Source organism: Hemitrygon akajei, chromosome 13 (assembly GCF_048418815.1).
Source record: "Hemitrygon akajei chromosome 13, sHemAka1.3, whole genome shotgun sequence".
NCBI classification, from domain to species: Eukaryota; Metazoa; Chordata; class Chondrichthyes; order Myliobatiformes; family Dasyatidae; genus Hemitrygon; species Hemitrygon akajei.
In genome coordinates, this window is record NC_133136.1 from 16,265,819 (window position 1) to 16,286,637 (window position 20,819).

Consider the following 20,819-nt stretch of genomic DNA (forward strand, 5'->3'; position numbering starts at 1 on the left):
GGCAGATGTGCGTGAAATGGGAGAGATGCGTTGGAGAGCAGAGTTGATGGTGGAGGAAGGGAAACCCCTTTCTTTAAAAAAGGAAGACATCTCCTTCGTCCTGGAATGAAAAGCCTCATCCTGAGAGCAGATGCGGCGGAGACGGAGGAATTGTGAGAAGGGGATGACATTTTTGCAACAGACAGGGTGGGAAGAGGATTAGTCCAGGTAGCTGTGAGAGTCTGTAGGCTTATAGTAGATATCAGTAGATAGGCCGTCTCCAGAGATGGAGACAGAAAGATCAAGAAAGGGGAGGGAGGTGTCAGAAATGGACCAGATAAATTTGAGGACAGGGTGAAATTTGGAGGCAAAGTTAATGAAGTCAATGAGCTCAGCATGCATACAGGAAGCATCATCAATGCAGTCGTCGATGTAGCGAGAAAAAGTGCGGGATGGATACACATATAGGCTTGGAACATGGACTGTTCCACAAAGCCGACAATAAGGCAGGCATATCTGGGACCCATACAGGTGCCCATGGCTACACCTTTGATTTGGAGGAAGTGGGAGGAGCCAAAGGAGAAATTATTAAGAGTAAGGACTAATTCCGCTAGACAGAGAAGAGTGGTGGAACTGAGAACTGGTTAGGTCCTCATATATTAACCCCTTTATTCCTGGAGTCATCACGTGAACGTCCTCTGGACTCTCTCCAATGGCAATCCATCCTTTCTGAGATAAGGGGCCCAAAACTGTTGACAATACTCTTAAGTGCAGCCTGACTAGTATCTTTAAAGCTTCAGCATTTTTTCCTTGTTTTTATATTCTATTCCCTCGAAATAAATCCCAATATTGCATTTGCCTTCTTTACCACAGACTCAAACTGCAAATAAAGCTTCTGGGACTCTTGCATGAGGATTCCTAATTCCCTAAGCACCTCTAAATTTTTGAATTTCCTCCCCATTTAGAATATAATCTGCACTATTGTTCCTTTTACCAAAATATGTCATCATAAATTTCCCAACACTCTATTCCATCTGCCACTTCTCTGCCCATTCTTCCAGTTTGTCTAAGTCCTGCTGCAATCACATTGCTTCCTCAGCACTACCTACCCCTCCACCAATCTTTGTATGATCCACAAGCTTTGTCAAAAAGCCACCAACAATCATATTTCTTTTCCATTCTGATGTTTGGTCTGAACAACAACTGGACCTCTTCACTATGTCTGTATGCTTTTATACATTGAGTTGCTGCCACATAAATGGCAGATTAGATATTTGGATTAATGAGCAGATGTACAGGTGTACCTAATAAAGTGGACACTGACTGTAGGTCAGTAATAATAAACCTGATTCTGATATATATTTCTTCTAAAATTTTATTTTATTTCTTTATTTCTTTATATCTGATGCACCATCAATAACTCACTCTGAGATGTAAAGGCGAGATATTGGTTTTTATTGACTGGAAGAAGGAACAAACAGTGGTTGACCACCATACTACATCCTGGAGACAGAGAGGCTGGGCTCAGACCTCAATCGCCTTTATACAGGGGTCTGTGGGAGGAGCCACAGGAGCAGTCAGCAGGGGGCGTGTCCAGACAGGTATATGTAGTTCACCACAATATCATCAACTTACCTGCTATAGGTGCACTAAATCTCCCGGTCATGACATCAAAGTAGCTGCCAACATTGGTCTCCACACTGCTGAAGATGATACCACTGTTCTGGTTTGTGAAATGGGTTGCCATGGAAGCCATAAAAGCAACCTATGGAAACATAAAAGAATTAATTAAAGTGAGAAAAGTATATTCAATAAAATTGGACAGTTTTTTAAAGCCATTAGGATTGCTAAGACTGAGGGTTATCAGTTACTCTCATTTGTTTGTGCCATGTTGTATGACATGAGTGATCACAATCTTTCCATGACCACGATTGTTCTTGGCAAATTTTTCTACAGAAGTGGTTTCCCATTGCCTTCTTCTGGGTAGTGTCTTTACAAGACATGGGACCCCAGTCATTGTCAATAATCTTCCGAGATTGTCTGCCTGGCATCAGTGGTCACATAACCAGGAATTGTCATATGTACCAGCTGCTCATACGACCATCCACCACCTGCTCCCATGGCTTCGTGTAACCCACATCGAAGGCGATAAGCAGCTGCTACATCTTACGCAAAGGTGACCTGCAGGCTACTGGAGGGAAGGAGCACCTTACACCTCCTTTCTCCACCCAGTTACTCTCATCCCGGTGATAATGAACACTTACAGCTCTCTGTGCAAGGACATTGAAATTCTGCTCATATATCAATACAATTGTAAAATATTGTAAATGTCAGAATGAAAATAGAAAACGCTGGAGAAACTCACCAGGTCAATAGCATGTGTGAGTAGAAAAAAAAGGTTACTGTTTCAATTCAATGATTTTTCATTCGAGCTGGGACTAATTAGAGATAAATAAGTTTTAAGTTGTAGAGAAAAGGCGATGGGTTGAACAAAGGTAAGAGTATCTTAAAGCAGCAGGAGAAGAAGCCAAAGGCAAACAGTTCAGAGTGTCAATTTAAGAAGGGAGGATGATGAAAAACAGTAAATTATAGACCAGTTAGCCCAAACTCAGTGGCTGGGAAAGTGTTGGAGTCTGTAATTAAGGATTAGGTTTCAGGGTACATGAAGACTAATGATAAGATAAATCAAAGTCAGCATGGTTTCTGTAAAGGGAAAACTTGCCTGGCAAATCTGCTAGAATTCTTTGAGGAATTAACAAGCAGGGTGGACATAGGAGAGGCAGTGGATGTCATTTATTTGGATTTTCAGAAGGCATTTGATAAGGTGTCTCACATGAGGCTGCTTAACAAGATCAAATCCTATGGTGTTATAAGAAAGATACTGGCATGATTAGCAGAATGGCTGACAGACAGGAGGCAATGAGTGAGATTAGAAGGGGCCTTTTCTGATTGGCTGCCAGCAACTAGTGGTGTTCGTCAGGGGTCAGTATTGGGACCATTACTTTTCACATTAGAACCATAGAACCATAGAACACTACAGCACAGTACAGGCCCTTCAGCCCTCCATGTTGTGCCAACCCATATAATCCTTTTAAAAAAAGTACTAAACCCACACTATCCCATAACCCTCCATTTTTCTTTCATCTATGTACCTGTCCAAGAGGCTCTTAAATACCCCTAATGTTTTAGCCTCCATCACCATCCCTGGCAATTCATTCCAGGCACTCACAACCCTCTGTGTAAAAAACTTACCCCTGATGTCTCCCCTAATCTTCCCTCCCTTGTTTGTCAATGTTTGTCAATGATTTAGATAATAGAATTGATGACTTTGTGGCAAAGTTTGCAGACGATACAAAGATAGGTGGAGGGGTAGGTAGTGCTGAGGAAGCAATGTGATTGCAGCAGGACTTAGACAAATTGGAAGAATGGGCAAAAAAGTGGCAGATGGAATACAGTGTTGGGAAATGTCAGATAATGCATTTTGGTAAAAGGAATATTAGGCAGACTATTATCTAAACGGGGAGAAAGTTCAAACATCAGAGGTGCGGAGGGACTTGTGAGTCCTTGTGCAAGACTTCTAGAAAGTTAATTCACATATTGAGTCTGTGGTGAAGAAGGCAAATGCAATGTTGGCATTTATTTCAAGGGGAAATAAACATAAACGCAAGGAGATAACACTGAACCTTTATAAGATACTAGTCTAGCTGTACTTGGATTATTGTCAACAGTTTTGTGCCTCTCATCTCAGAAAGGCTGTATTGTCATTCGATCAGTCCAGAGGAGGTTCACGAGATGATTCTGGGAATGAAGGAGTTAACATATGAGGAGCCTTTGGCAGCTTTGGGCCTGTACTCACATAAATTTAGAAAAATGCTTGGGGATCTCATTCAAACCTATAGAATATTGAAAGGACTAGATAAGGTGGATGTGGGGAGAATGTTTCCTATGGAAGGGGTATCCAGAACTAGAGGGTGCAACCTTAAAATTGAGTGGCGACCTTTTAGAACAGAGGTAGAGAGGCATTTTTTTAGCCAGAAAGTAGAAAATCTGTGGAATGCTCTGCCACAGACTGCGGTGGAGGCTAAGTTCGTGCATATATTTAAGGCGGAAGTTGATCGTTCCCTGATCAGTCAGGGCATCAAAGGATATGGCAAGAAGGCATGTGTATGGGGCTGACTGGATCAGTCATGATGGAATGGTGCAGCAAACTGAATGGCCCAATTCTTCTCCTATGTCTTATGGTCTTCTAGACATTGGTGAGGTCTAATTTGGAGTATTGTGTACAGTTTTAGTCACCTACTCACGGGAAAGAAGTCAATAAAATTGAAAAAGTGCAGAGGAAGTTTACAAAGATGGTACCAGGACTTGAGGACCTGAGCTATAGGAAAGGTTGAATAGGTTAGAACTTAATTCCCTACAGCACAGGAGAATTAGGGGAAATATGACAGAGATACATAAGATTATGAGAGGTATAGACAGGGTAAATGCAAGCAATCTTTTTCCATTGAGCTTGGGTGAGACTAAAACTAGGGGTCATGAACTAAGGGTGAAAGGTGAAATGTTTAAGGGGAACATGTGGGGAACTTCTTCACTCAGAGAATGGTGAGCATGTGGAATGAGCTGTCAGCGCAAGTGATGGATGCAGGGTCGATTTCAACATTTAAGAGAAATTCGTATGGGTGCATAGATGGGAAGGGTATGGAGGGCTATTGTCTGGCTGCAGATTAAGTGTTCAGCATGGAATAGAAGGGCCAACAGACCTGTTTCTGTGCTGTACTGTTCTATGATTCTATGACTATGAAAAGAAGGATTGCTTGTACAATGCCTTGTAAAAGGTTTCAGCTCCCAACCCTTTGTTCAGATAAGTGACTATTATAACCAGGGGTTTGAGCAATTCAACTGAGAATTTTTATTTGTAAACCAGATGCTCCTTTTTTGATAGTAGAGCCCTTTAAAGCTGTATATGAACTGATTCAGTTTGCATATGTTTTACACTATGCATTGTAAAACAGTATGCTGCTGCTAACACACTAATAATATTCTTACCTTGAGTTCAGAAGGAATTCCAGCTTGTCCCTTCTCTCCTTTAATTCCTTGAATTCCACGCTCTCCTCGGGGTCCCATGTCACCTTTATTTCCTTGAACTCCTTTTGTTCCCTCTCGTCCTGGGAGACCATTATTTCCATTGTTTCCATGGTTTCCTATTAATTCAGGAAATCATTGTTTTATTTATTCGTGAATTTGTAGAATAGTAGTGAAAAATGATATCAGTGTAAGTATCCCACAAGGATTGAAATACTAAACTCTGTATGATTTAATTGATAGTCACCCAACTTGTGGAAATGAGCCACAAGAACCAAGAAAGGTTAATCAATATGTTTGTGCGTGGAAAATCACGCCTCATGAATTTGATCAACTCTTTTGAAGAGGTGACCAAGAGGATTGACGAAGGCAAGGCAGTAGACATAATCCACACGACATTGGCAAGGCCTCTGACAATGTCCCACACAATAGGCCGGTCTGGTGGGTGAGATCACATGGGATCCAGGGTGAACTAGCCAACTGGATACAAGATTACTTGGTGGTTGGTGTCAGAAGTTAGGGGGAGAAGCCAGAAGAGTGGGTTTGCAAGGGATAATGATCGAATAGTGTAGGATATTTGATGAGCCAGATAGCCAAATTCAATTCCAATGTTGCATGGTCTTTCGAAATGGTTCCCTAGTATGATAACATGGATTCTTGACCTCAAAATCTACCTTGTTGTGACCTTGCACCTTATAGTCCATGAGCACTATACTTTCTCTGCACTGTACCACTCTATTCCACACTCAATTATTGTTTTACCTCGTACTACTTCAATGCACTCTTGTTATGAATTGACCTGCTTGGACAGTATGCCAAACAAGTTTTTCACTGTAACTCACTACATGTGATAGATTTAATATAGGGAAGAAAATAGCATGTTCCCAGAGGATTTGAACTCCTGAGTGAAAAAGTGCCTTCATCATCATCATCATCATTATGTGTTGTGTCATCTGATGTGGGTGATCATGGTCGTCCATTGTTCTTATGGAGAAGACCCTCCTCACACAGCTGTTCTTATTCTTTTCACTTGCCATGACCATGACTGGCTTGGCAAATTTTTCTACAGAAGCGGTTTGCCATTGCCGCCTTCTGGGCAGTGACTTTACAAGATGGCTGACCCCAGCCGTTATCAATACTCTTCAGAGTTTGTCTGCCTGGCATCAGTGGTCGCATAACCAGGACTTGCAATATGAACCAGCTGCCATGGCTTCACGTGACTCTGACCAGGAGGTGGGGGGGGGGGGGGGCGCTACGCAGGTGCTACACCTTGCCTAAGGATGACCTGTGACCTTCAGGCTAACAAAGGGAAGGAGCACCTTACACCTCCTTTGGTAAAGACATATCTCCATCCCACCACCCAAAAAATGTGTCTTACCATCCTTATATTGGCTCTAGATTCTATTTTTTTTTGGAGATGATACACAGCAAGAAGCCCTTCGACCCAAGGAGTCCACACCTCCTAATTACATCCACGTGACCAAATAACCTCGTTATCTGTACATCTTTGAAACATAGGGTTGGTTGGAGCACCCAGAGGAAACCCACCTGGTCATGGGGAGAACATACAAGCTCCTTACAAACAGCAGCAGGTGTTGTACCTGGGTCACTGTAATGACCTTTCTTGGCTGTGCCGAAACATTTTTCTGCCTAGTCCCACTGACTTGCACCTAGACCATATCCCTCCATACCCCTCTCATCCATGTACCTGTCCAAGTTTTTCTTAAATGTTAAAAGTGAGCCTGCATTTCACCACTTCATCTGGCAGCTCATTCCACACTCCCACTACTCTCTGTGTGAAGAAGTTCCTCCTAATGTTCCCTTTAAACTTTTCCCTTTTCACCCTTAACCCATGTCCTATGGTTTTTTTCTCCCCTAGCCTCAGTGGAAAAAGCCTGCTTGCATTCACTCTACCTATACCCATCATAATTTTATACACCTCTATCAAGTCTCCCCTCATTCTTCTACGCTCCAGGGAATAAATTCCTAACCTATTCAACCTTTCTCTGTAACTCAGTTTCTCAAGTGCCGGCAACATCCTTGTAAACCTTCTCTGCACTCTTTCAACCTTATTAATATCCTTCCTGTAATTCGGTGACCAAAACTGCACACAATACTCTAAATTTGGCCTCACCAATGTCTTATACAACCTCACCATAACATTCCAACTCTTATACTCAATACTTTGATTTATAAAGGCCAATGTACCAAAAGCTCTCTTTACTACCCTATGTTAAGCACCATGCTACTGTGCCTCTCCGATGAGATGATATCTGAGGTATCATGTACAATTTTGATCACCTTCACAAAAAAGTAATTTGATTACTTTAGAAGTGCAGAAAAGATTATTTTCCAAAATAAAAACACAAACTCTGATGTTGGAATTCTGAAGCTAAGACAGAAACGGTTGGGGGAAAAAAGATTCAGCAAGTTGACCAGAATCAAAGAAAAGGGAATCACTTATTATCTTTGGTGAGTGTCCATACCTTCAACAGCTGACTGTTACATTTTTTGCAGATAATGACGGATCTGCTGAATTTTCCATAATTTTAAGTTTGTATTTCTTTTCCTCTTGCCCTGTACATTATTTTCCATCAAGTTCAAAGTTGAAAGTGTTTGCCTAAATCCTTTTTGAATGGTCCATGCTTTAAAGATCATACTACAAAATGCTGGTATCTATAATTATATAATTCTTAATACGAAACCCACAAAGTCAATTTTTTGACAGGTAACCTTTAAAATTCCTTTGAAGATGTGCCTTGGGCTTCCTGCTCTAATTCTGTCAGAGGCTTCAAAGCCTTCCTGTTCAGATTTAGATTCAGATTTATTTATCACGTGTACGTTACCATACATCATTTGCATTAATGACCAACGCAGCTGATGTTGTACCGAGGAAAACCCACAAGTGTTGCCACACATTACTGCCAATGTTGCACGTGCACAGTGTTTGGCAGAACAACACAGACCACAACAAAACAGAATGCAGCAAGCAATAAAACAACAGCAGCAAAACAAGCCCCTTTCCTCCCTCCCATTCACACAACTAGTACTCCAACTCAACAACACTGTAATTTTCTCGAGAGCATCTGTGTCTGGGTAATTACAAATATATGGGACGCTGCAAATGGGTCTTCCTACATTATTACTTTAGTTTACTAATTACAAAATGCATAAATTGCTGGCATTTTCAGTTTTATGGCCCATCCCTAACAGATCCATGAGAAAAATAGTTTTCCAGGCCATGTGATAGGTCAATTATGAGTAAGTCTGGGATCACACTTGGGCCAGACCAAAAGAAGTTAGCCAATATCCTTCTGAGATCTCAAGTCACACTTTGTGCTGTCTCTGCAGAAGCTCCCAACCCAGCACAGGTTTTAAAGGGTTTTTTCAATGCTTCCAAGTATCTCCGCAGATTAGACATACTTAAAATATTTTGAAGTGTTCATAACAAACTTTTAAAATGATGTATTTATTTAAAATCTCACAAAACCGCTGGTGATCAAATCATTTTAAGATCATTATAAAACAGTAAGGCATTTGTCAATATCTTACATGCTTATTAATTAAAAGTGGGTCACCTTTTTCAGGTCAACGGGGTCTTGCTTGGACATGCCAGTGTGTGTGCTAGAAAATCAAAAGGCTCCACCACTCTGCAAACTATTAAATATCCCTTGGATTCAACGGTGAGTCCAAGAGAAGAGCATGAGGACAGATTTACACACATCTCCAGCGTGTTCCTGACTTCTGTGTTGCAGTCAACAGGAACAGAAGCAAGCAACAAGCTGCAATTGGTTCTTTGCAGATAGGTAATTTTTTGCAATAGTCTAATGGTTCCTTAGTCACCTTCAGTGAGTTATCGTTAGAATTTAACCATTTACTCTCCAACCTGAAAAAGTTACTCCTGATTTACTCTCTCTCTGCTGATGCTGCCTGCTAAGCTGAGTATTTTCTGCATATTTCAGGTCTCTAGTATTGATCCCGATCATCCTTTTTGGTTACAGATTTTCTTCAGATGCTCGAACACAATTTCCAAAGTTGGTGGCTCAGGTTCAGATTCATTTACTTAGCACATGTACATCAAAACATACACTGAAATTGTTTGCGTTGACAAACAACACAGCCTCAGGATGTATCAGTTTTACTATAAAATAAAGTGAATTACAGAGACATGAGAGTAGAGCTTGCCCAGGTGGATTGGAGGAGGATATTGGCGGGGATGACAGAGATGCTGAAGTTTCTGGAAATCGTTCACAAGACGCAGGATAGATTTGTCTCACAGAAGAAGTTCTCAAATGGCAGAGGTAAGGAACCGTGACTGGCAAAGGAAGTTAAGGACTGTATAAAAGCCAAGGAAAGGGCATATAAGGTAGCAAAAGTGAGTGGAAAGTTGGATGATTGGGAAGCTTTTAAATTCCAACAAAAGACAAATAAAAAGCTATAAGAAGGGAAAATTTGAAATATGAGGATAGACTAGCCAATAATATAAAGCAGGATACCAAAAGTTTTTAGTTATATAAAGAGTAAAAAGGTGAGAGATGATATTGGACCACTGGAAAATGATGCCAATGAGGTAGTATGGGGGACAAAGAAATGTCAAATGATCTTTCAAGTATCACTAGATTCTGGAGTGACATCTGAATCTGGAGGATTTCAGATGTCACTCCACAATTTAAGAAGGGAGGACAGCAAAAGAAAGGAAATTAATGGCCAGTTAGCCTAACCTCAATGTTGGGAAAGAGTTGAAGTCTATTATTAAGGATGAGGTTTTGAGGTACTTGGAGACTAATGATAAAATAAGTCACGTCAGCTTGGTTTCTGTAAAGGGAAATCTTGCCTGACAAATCTTTGAGGAAATACCAAGCAGGGTGGACAAAGGAGAGACAGTGGATGTTGTTTACTTGGATTCTCAGAAGGCATTTGATAAGGTGCCACACATCAAGCTGCTTAACAAGATAAAGTCCTATGGCGTTACAGGAAATGTACTGGCATGGATAGAGGAATGGCTGGCTGGCAGGAGGCAGCAAGTGGGAATAAAAGGGGCCTTTTCTGATTGGCTGCCAGCGAGTAGTGGTGTTTCTTGGGAGTTAGTATTAGGACCACTACTTTTCACATTGTTTGTCAATGATTTAGATAATAGTATTGATGGCCTTGTGTCAAAGTTTGCGGATGATACAAAGATAGGTGCAGGGGTAGGTAGTGCTGATGAAGCAATGCAATTGCAGCAGGACTTAGACAAATTGGAAGAATAAGCAAAAAAGTGGCAGATGGAAAAGAGCGTTGGGAAATATTTGATAATGCATTTTGATAAAGGAACAATAGAGTGGACTATTATCTAAATGGAGAGAAGTTTCAAACATCAGAGGTGCAGAGGGACTTAGGCATCTTCGTACAAGACTCACAAAAGTTAATCTACAGGTTGAGACTGTGGTAAAGAAGGCAAATGCAATGTTCGCATTTATTTTAAGGGGAATAGAATATAAAAACAAGGAGATAATGCTGAGCCTTTATATGACACTAGTCAGGCCACACTTGGAGTATTGTCAATAGTTTTGGGCCCCATATCTCAGAAGTGATGTGTTGTCATTGGAGAGGGTCCAGAGGAGGTTCACGAGGATGGTTTTGGGAATGAAGGGGTTAATATATGAGAAGCATTTGGCAGCTTTGGGCCTGTACTCACTGGAATTTAGAAGAATGCAGGAGGGATCCCATTGAAACCAACTGAATGTTGAAAGGACTAGGTAGGGTGGATGTGTGGAGGATGTTTCCTGTGGTTCGGATATCCAGAACTAAAGGGCACAGTCTCAAAATTGAGGGGAAAACCTTTTAGAACAGAGGTAAGGAAGAATTTTTTTTTAGCTGGAGAGTAATGAATCTGTGGAATGCTCCGCCACAGACTGCAGTGGAGGCCAAGTCCATGGGTATATTTAAGGTGGAAATTAATTATTTCCTGATCAGTCAGGGCATCATAGGATATGGCGAGAAGGCAGGTGTATGAGATTGAGTGGGATCTGGGTCAGCCATGATGGAATGTCAGTGCAGAATCGATGGGCTGAATGGCCTAATTCTGTTCCTATGTCTTATGGTGCTACATCCCTGCAAGTGTTGCCACACATTCGGTTACCAACGTAGTGTTGTGTGTTTAATATTTCAGTAATATTGTAAATATGTTGTTTGATTAAGCATTCTTTGTTTGTAAAAATAATTCTTTACAGTTTATATGTAAAAATACGTGAACGGCATACATTACCGTGCCACCACATCGTAAGTGCGTGCCTCGCTAAACAGAAAAACTGAAGTGAACTCATGTTATTCCTGGCTCTGCTGCTTTCTTTCAGTTAGTTTTATGTTTTGGAGCTGCAGAACATAACATGTAGCACAATGCACCATGTAGCATAGAGACTGGCACAATGTTGTTCCAGCTCAGGGTGTCCTGGAATTCAGAATTCAATTCCAGCACTGTTCTGTAAGGAGTCCCAATATGTCCTCTCTGTGGAATGCATGGGTTTTCCCTGGGAGTTCCGGTTTTCTCCGACAGTCCAAAAGCATACCAGATAGGTTAATTGGTCATTGTAAATTGACCCATTAGGTTCGGGTTAATTGGAGTTAAGGGGTGGTGTGGCTCAAAGGGCCAGAAAGGCCTATTGTGTGCTGTACTGTTAAATAAGTAAATGCTCGGAGGAACAACAATGAACAGCAACAACAACGGCATCAAAACTAAACAACAGCAAAGCAAGCCCCTTTCCTCCTTCACATCGAACCCCCAACCCCAGGACAGGCTGTCCCCAGGTCTCAGCCTCCACTGAAGGTGTGGACTCGCAGACACCAGGCCTCCGACTTCCCCAGTAGACTCAAAGACTCACAGACCCTGAACTTTAACCCTATCCACTGTGGACGTTCTCTCTTCTCCCCCTTCCATCAAGCAGAAAAGATAGAAAAACCTGAAAGCACATACCATCAGGCTCAAGGACAGCTCTGACCTGTTTTTATAAGAGCATTAAATGGTTTCCTCGTACGATAAGACACACTGTTGACCTCACATTTTACCCCACAATAATATTGAAACTTAGTATTATTGTTTACCTGCACTGCACTTTCCAGAGATCCCACCTCTCCTGGAAATTCTAGGAGTCTCCCGCATATTGATAGCGGGATAGCAGTCTCCCTGATGCCCAAAAATCATAAACAATATCCTGGGGGGGAGAGAGAGGGGAGAGAGAGGAGAGAGGAGAGAGAGGAGAGAGCGAGAGAGAGAGAGAGAGAGAGAGAGAGAGAGAGAGAGAGAGAGAGAGAGAGAGAGAGAGAGAGAGAGAGAAACGAATGCACCATGGCAGAGTGTTCCAAAAACAAATAAAATTTAAAACGTACTTCACCCCAGACTACACAACAGTGTACCCCTGCCTAATAGGGGTCAAAAATAATGACAGTGTTGCTCACTGCACTGTTTGCAAGAGTGACTTTTCTATTGTCCGTGGTGGGTTAAAATTTAAAAGACATGTTGAGGTGAGTTTAACAGGTGTCATTCGTTCATTAGCATAGCTAACATTATTTAAACTAGCTGGCTAGCTGCTAAGGAGCTACTCTATTGCAGACATCCCACCTCTCCTGGGAGTCTCCTGCAAATTGATGGTGCTACCGCCCTGAAATGAGTTTTTGCAGGGTGGGATTCTGACTTTCTCTGTAGTTGTTACACTTTATTCTGCACTCTATTATTGTTTTACCTTGTTCTAGCTCAATGCACTGTGTAATGAATTAATCTGTATAAACAGTATGCAAGTCCAGCTTTTCACTGTATCTCAGTACGTGACAATAATAAATTAATTCCAATTCTGTTTATCATTGTGCAGTCCAGCATGTAAAATGCGGGAACATTGACCATAAAATTATTAGAACATAAAACATAGAACATTACAGGCCTTTTGGCCCGTGATGTTCTGCTGACCTGTTAACTCACTACAAGATCAATCTAATTCTTCCCTCCTACATAACTTTTCATTTTTCTATCACCCAGTGTGAAGGGAACATAGAACACTAAATTGTGTATTACTTTGTTTAAGAAAACAGACCATTCCAATCTGTTTAGATAATCAGAGGTCAGATTACCAGCAATAACAGTTGTTTAATACATACATCCAACTTGTATATGTTAAGATAAAAGTTAATTCAAGCAGGATAAATTAGTGCTAATTAAAGTAGAAATTCAATTCATGGATGGTGTTGCTGATGGGACAAGGGTTTTATGCCTATCTGTGGTTGAGCAGATCTTCTTTCCACATCTACTAGGTGATTTCAGAAGGCATTTACTAAGCCACTAAGTCATTTCATAACGCGGTTAAAAGTCAGTCGCATTTGGTTAAGGAAGTGTTAATACAATTCAGAGTGGATAAGGGTGGAAGTTCACATTCCTGAAAAACTTTCATAATCCTACAGGATTTTACATTGTATTTGACAGCTTTGTGGTTACTTTTACCTGTACTTGCTTTTCTTCCCAATTTTGTAAAACTATGTTCAGATCCTCAATTTACGATTGCAAGCTTTGCACGATTCAATTTCATGCTCTGTCTAGACTATTAACCTAGGTCTATGGATTGTCTGTCTAGTCACGTAACTACTACAATGCTAAAGGTTCAGTCTGCTTTTTTAACAAATGTCAGAAGTTGTGCATGTTTTCAATAATGTTTTCATTCTGTAAATACATGGTACCTGTTGTTATTGTTAAAAATCTCTGGTTAATTTCAATGCCACCGCTCAGTTTCTTTAATTTGCACAAAAAGATGATAGGTGTGAATATTAACTTGAAAATATTTGTTAAAAGAAATTGCATATATCAGACTCTCCATCTTGTCTAAAGAAAGAAATAAAGTATAATTCTTACTTCACATTGACCTATCTGCAAGCTAACAAATGCAATCAAATTCTCACAGTCAAATACTGTGTAATTTTATTTCTTTTCAAAATTTTTATTCACTTTTAGATTGTGGGCATTGCTGGCAAGGCCAGTATGTGTTGTCCTTCCTTGAATGCTTATAAGATTATGATGCTGATCCATCTTGTATTCTTGTGGTAATTGAACGTCCAGTTTGAATGGTGTTTGCCAATAGGGGTGTTTAAGAAACGGAGCAAATACGATAGGGGTGTTTAAGAAGCTAATGGATAGACATATGACTATGCAGAATCTCAAAGTCAAAGTGGATTTATCATAGTCAGAGGATGTACAGTATATAGTACATCACCATACACTACCTTGAGATCCATTTTCTTGCAGGCATTTACAGGGAATTAAAGAAATACAATAAAATTTATGAAAACAATGTACTATCAAAGACTGTCAAAGAAAGCAAAATGTAAAAGAAGACATATTGTGCCATAAATAAATAAACAAACAGATAGATAGATAAATAAATTGGTCGACAGATAGGTAGTGAGAACATGACTCATAGAGTCCTCAAAATCAAGTCTGTACATTACGGAATCAGTTCGGACTTGAGGTGAGTGAAGTTCTCCATGCTAGTTCAGGCTGTAAGGTAATAACTGTTCCTGAACTTAGTGGTGAGCCTACTAAGGCTCCTGTACCTCCCTGGTCAATGATAGTAGGAGTAAAACATAGAAATGTACAGCACTTTACAGGCCCTTTGGCTCACAATGTTGTGCTGACCATGTAACCTACTCGAGAAGCTACCTGGAATTTCCCTACCCGCATAGCCCTGAATTTTTCTAACCTTTTTTTCTGAACTCCATGTGCCTTCTAAGCTGGATGATGAGGGTCCATGGTAATGGATGCTGCTTTCTCATTCCTTGTAAGCTTGCTCAGTGGTGGGGATGGCTTTGCCTGTGATAGGTCGGGCTGCGTCCACCACTTTCGGTAGAATTTTCCATTTTTGGACGTTAGTGTTTCTACACCAGGCCATGATGCAAGCAGTCGGGGTACTTTGCACTGTGCATCTATAGAAGTTTGTCAAAGTTTTAGATGATGTGCAGAATCTATGCAGACTTATAAGAAAATAGATGCTTTGTCACGCCTTTTTTGTAATGATACTTACATACTTGTCCAAAGACATATCCTCTGATATGGTAATCCCAAATAATTTAGAGTTACTCATGTCTCCCTCTGGATGTGGAAAGATATGGACATTGTGTGGGCAGAAGGGATTAGTTTAGTTAGGAATTTGAGCATTTATTTAATAAGTCTATAGCTGAACAAGGTGGAATGAAGAACTCACCTGGAATTCCAGACTGACCAGGGGGACCAGGCCAACCCCGAGGACCAGGCTCTCCTCGGTAACAGCAATGGGTACATTCTAAACGAGAAGGCCTATCCACAACCTCATGTTGTTCCTCAAAAAGAGAAAGTTCATTTTTAATTTGCAAGTTTACTTCAGTAACAGCTTAAATTAATGGTAGAAACATCACACTAGACAACTGATCTGATTTTAGGATAACAAGTTTCTGTATATGATTTGTTTTATTGTGATTCTCAAGGAGGTGCATCACATCTCTTGGTGATTGATCATGGTGGTGAGTTGCATCAACACTACGTTATACTGACAAAGATCAAGTCTAGAATTAGATGAAATGTTTGATAATTCTGGGTCAGTACTTGTTGGAGTTCAGAGGCATGAGAAGGGATCTCATTGAAACCCATCGAATATTGAAAGACCTAGATAGAGTGGATGTGGAGAGGATGTTTCTTATAGTGGGTGTGTCTAGGACCAGAGGGCACAGCCTCAGAAAAGTAGGATGCCCGTTAGAATAGAGATAAGGAGGAATCTTTCTCGCCAGAGGATGGTGAATCTGTGGAACTCATGATCACAAATAACTGTGGAGGTCAAGTCATTAGGTATTTTTAAAGCAAAGGTAAATAGACCCTTGATTAGTAAGGGCATTATAGGTTATGGGGAGAATGGGGTTGAGAGGGAAAGTAAATCAGCCACGATGGAATGGTGGAGAAAACTCAATGGACCGAATGGTCTACTTCTGCTTCTATGTCTTATGGTCTTATGACACAATTCAAAATGCAGGGTAGCTCTGTGAAGGTAGAGTTAAAGTGAATTCTTTTCTCTCAGAAGACTCTTGGAACAATTCATCCGAGGGCAGTGGAAGCAGAGTTTTTGAATATTTTATGGCAAAGCTGATAAATTGTTAAGAAGTGAAGGGGAGAAGGAGTACTGACAGGACTGAAGAGTTGACATTACTAGCATACTATGGTTTTATTAAATGCTGGAACAGACCTGAAAGGATGAGTAGCCTCCTCCTAATTTGTATCAACTCTCAGTCGCCACTTTATTAGATGCACCTGTACAACTGCTCGCTAATGCAAATAGCTAATCTGCCAATCATGTGGCAGCAACTCATTGCATAAAAACATGCAGACATTGGCAAACGGTTATGATATTGTTCAGACCAAACGTCAGAATGGGGAAGAAATGTGATCCAACTGGCTTTGACCGTGAAATGGTTGTTGATTCTGGACGGGGTGGTTTAAGTATCTCAAAAACTGCTGATCTCCTGGGATTTTCACACCCAATAGTCTCTAGAGTTTGCAGAGAGTGGTGTGAGAAACAAAAAGAAAACATCCAGTGAGATGCATTTCTGTGGGCCAAAATGCCTTTGTATTCAGAGATATCAGAGAGAATGTCCAGGCTGGGTCAAGCTGGCAGGAAGGTGACAGTAACTCAAATAACCACACCTTACAACAATGATGTGCAGAAGAGCATCTCTGAATGCACAACTTGTCAAAGCTTTGGATGGGCTACAGCAGCAGAAGTGCATGGTGTATTCTCTTTGCTCCTCTTAGAACAGTGTGCAGTTCCAGTGATAACAGAAAGGAGCAAATGCTTAGCCCCAGCTATGACAAGCAATGATGACTTGTTTTTTTCTCACCCTGCCAAGGCAGGAAATATATTTAATTCACTGAAATTCTGTCAGTATTCTGCCATAAAAAGCGGAGTGCGGAGGCTACCAGAGTTATTTATTAAATTAAGCTGAATAAATATCTGGGAGAATGCAGATTTAAACCTGAGCTATCTATGTTCAATAGGATAATCATAAAAAATATTGTAATTGATGTTTGTTCTGGTTATGGATGACAGCATCGAACCGCAGCTGCCGTGATGTTATGAGTAAAATAAAGTGGGAAGGCTGACTACAAACTGAGTGTATGTCGGTATGTTAATGCACATTGCCAGAATTTGCTGCAGAAACAGTGTAGGTACAATATTTGCTTGTGTGAATGTATAAGTTGGCCAGCAACTTATTACAAGTAAAAGGAGACTGCCCTGCTATTAGCTTGCTGTTTGTGTTATATTGATGCCAACTTGTCTTTATGCTTTCCCAGGAATTTCAAAGGTCATTGACCTCAACATTGACTCTATTTCTCTTAAGTGCTCTCTGATCTAAGCATTTCAAACATTTACTGACTTCATTTGTTTCAGCAAGTTCCTACGTTTACACCTTCAGTTTGCCTCAAAAACAGTTAACTCCTGTAGATAATTCTGGAAGTGCCCTTTCAAAGTCAATGTTCAGTTAGCCACAGTGCCCCAGAATGTGAACAGTTCAAAGTGTGAATTTTCATTCTGCTGTGAATTTCTGAATTAAATTAAAAAATCATAAATCTGACTCAGAATCAGATTTAATATCATTGTATATGTCATGAAATTTGTTGGTATGTGGCAACAGTACATTGCAATACATAATAAAAACTGTAAGTTTCCATAAGAAGAATATATGTAGGTATGTATATTCAAATGCTAAATTAAATAAGTAGTGCAAAAAGAGAGGGAAAAAAGTAGCAAGATAGTGTCTTGCTACTTTTGTCCAATATCCATTCTGAAAACTGATGGCAAAGAGAAAGAGCTGTTCCTGAATTGGTGAGTGTGAACCTTCAGCTTCCTGTGTCTCCTTACCTGTTGGTAGCACTGAGAAGAGGGCATGTCCTTGGTGAAGGGGGTCCTCAATGATGAATGTCACTATTTTTTCAGGGATTGCGAGTTGAAGATGTCCTTGATTTAATCTTTTTTTTTCGTTCTTTGTCTGGGTATTAATCCAAACTTATTTTCCCTCTGTTTCCCTTTCTGTATATGGTTTGACATTTAATCCCCATCAGGGAGGAGGCTACGTAACATCTATGCCGGGACCACCAGACTTAAAACTAGTTACTTTCCCCAAGCAAGTTGTATGGACCAGTGCTCAGACGAACAGGGCATAGAGGGATATGGAATTAATGTAGGCTAGTGGGATCAGTGGAGTGGACATGCAGAGGATGTTCCAAAAGTGGCAGAGTTTGGAAGCGCAAGGCGAAACCTCATGGCGGAAGGACATCTCTTTAGAACAGAGATGGAGAAGAATTTCTTTATCCAGAGGGTAGTGAATCTGTGGAATTCATTGCCAGGTACGGCTATGGAGGCCAAGTCATTGGGTATATTTAAACCAGAGGTTGATAGGTTCTTGATTAGTAAAGGTGTCAAAGGCTATGGGGAGAAAGCAGAAGAATAGGGTTGAGAGGGATAATGCATAAATCAGCCATGATCAAGTGGCAGAGGAGACTCAATGGGCCAAATGACCTAATTCCGCTTCTATGTCTTATGGCTTTAATGTCTTTTCGATAAGTGTGATAGTCAACAACCATATGATGGGCCAAATAGCCCAATTCAATGGTGTAAAACTCTATGACTCTATAAGCACATCTGTAAGTGTAATAGACATCTGATAAATCAATTGAATGCATTAAGGGTTCACAATTATATTAGTTTCTCTTCATTGCCATTTCATATCAGATAAACTTATGACAGATATTTAACCCAATTTTTATTTACAAATAAGCAGACAACATCAGTGATGCCATGTTTAATGTTATCTTCATTACAGTTAGGGAGTAATTAAAACTCGGCAATCATTGTGACAATAGTACTCATAGGAAAAATATTACCCTGATTAAATGATATAGCCAATTGAATTACACCCCTTCAGTGGGAATTATATTGACTTCAGGAAGATAAGTGTCAAAGAATACGAAGCAACGTGAAATAGAAATAGCTCCAATACATTTAAAAGCAGCAGAATGGCCTTCCTCAGAATTGTTTGACCTTCTTGAGCAAAATAGAGTATTGATTCAAATCAATATTTTATATGTAGGTTCATGCTGAAGACTAGGATTAGAATAACATTTTATTGAATGAAGTGCAATTATATTTTACTGAGACAAGATCATGTTGGCTAATGGCAATATATCTGCGTAATTTTTCAGCTAACACAATTTGCATATTTTATATCTTAACAATTGAACAGTGTTTGCAGGAATCATTGTTCAACAGAGACCCTTGTGTGCTAAATCGCCGCAGTATTATCTTTTTAAAAATGTCATTAAGACAACTTAAGCAGAGAAAAAATATTAGATAGCAACATAGCTGAACTTTTTAAGAACTGGTATAGCAGCGTTTGATACCTTTACCATTTTTTGAAGTATTCATAGCCTGATATTATTTTGATTTGATTAAACAAACATTGCACTTTATCATATAAATTGTTTCAAACTGAGGCTGTGAATGGATAATTATTTTTAATTCGAACATTTATCAAAATTTCAAAAATTGACCTCATAAGCAAGCATAACAAATTTAACAGAGTAGTTAGGAGGAAAAATATATTTAATATTTTCCTGCCCCAAATAGGAAAAGTATGTACTCAAATTATACTTCTATAAAGAATTAATTAAAGTTTAAATGACTATTCAATCTAATCAGGATTTTATTTAATTAATTATTTGATTTGATTTTATAAGCAATCTAGCAAGTGGTCTTAAAGCAAATAATATATAAAGATGATGCTTTTTTTCTGAGCAGAAGTCTTTGTGGAAATTCAGGATACAAGAAATGCAAGTGTTAACAAAATTTCGACGAACATTTATTATCCTAAAATTCAATGCATTTCAGTTTAAGCAAAGCGAAGTCAAATAGCCTCAGGCTTGCAACTATCTTTGCATATAAAATCAGATCTGAGTACCTGGATGCTAACAGAAGTTGGCTGTTCTATCACCTTAGTTTCAATTTTTTTTCTTTTCGGCTTTTTTTGGTTTTTTTCTGTCTTGGCAGCTGCTGATGGTCTGGAATCTACCCGATTTGGGTGGTTCTTAGCTTCGGTCTGTTGGCTCTTTAAATACCTGGAAGTGTCATTGTTCTCAACTACTTTTGTCAAGTTTGCAATAATGTTCACGCTCACCTCCGAGTATTCTTCCTGGCATAGGCAAAATGGAAGGAAGAAGAAAAAGAGCAGGGACCAGCATTCAAAAGACTTCAGCGGCATATTCTATAGGTTGGAGCCAGCAGCAAGGTGCCAGTTCTATCCTCCAGACAAATACAATCCCTTCGAGTTCTGCACCAGGCACACAGCTTTATACTCCTGTCAGCTCCTGGTACAGGAAGCGGAGACCAGCCAGTGATATAATCTCTCAGCTGTGATCAGTAAAAAGTATGAAGAAAAGTGGTTCACATTACTCAAATGAAGTGTGACTTCTTCATTAGTATAACAGATTCAAACAAGGAGGTAGACTTTCATGGATTATGTCAATCCATAATTGATAGCTCCCTTGAGTCACTTCTTCGGTATTAGTTTTTCATATAACTCTTGGAATAGGTCTGTTTCTGTTCAAGTATGAAAAATTCAGTCGAGAGTGAGAAGTTGTGACTAATGTGGAACTTTCCTAAATGGAAGCATGTGGTAATCATATCAGGCAATTCCCAAGGTGGGAAATGCATGGTTGACTTTTT

At 40.0% G+C, this 20,819-nt stretch overlaps 1 protein-coding gene across 1 annotated transcript in view; it reads right to left on the bottom strand.

Moving 5' to 3' along the window:
* The window catches only part of LOC140737662 (uncharacterized), a 43,135-nt gene extending 22,598 nt beyond the window's left edge, over positions 1–20,537 (bottom strand). Inside the window, exons 1-4 of the mRNA XM_073064188.1 lie at positions 20,056–20,537; positions 15,279–15,393; positions 5,026–5,180; positions 1,615–1,744 (exon numbers count right to left, since the gene is read on the bottom strand). Of these exons, the coding sequence (XP_072920289.1) occupies positions 1,615–1,744; positions 5,026–5,180; positions 15,279–15,393; positions 20,056–20,355 (700 nt within the window). The 5' untranslated portion in view covers positions 20,356–20,537. The remainder of the gene's footprint in view (positions 1–1,614; positions 1,745–5,025; positions 5,181–15,278; positions 15,394–20,055) is intronic.
* Between the last annotated feature and the right edge of the window lie 282 nt (positions 20,538–20,819).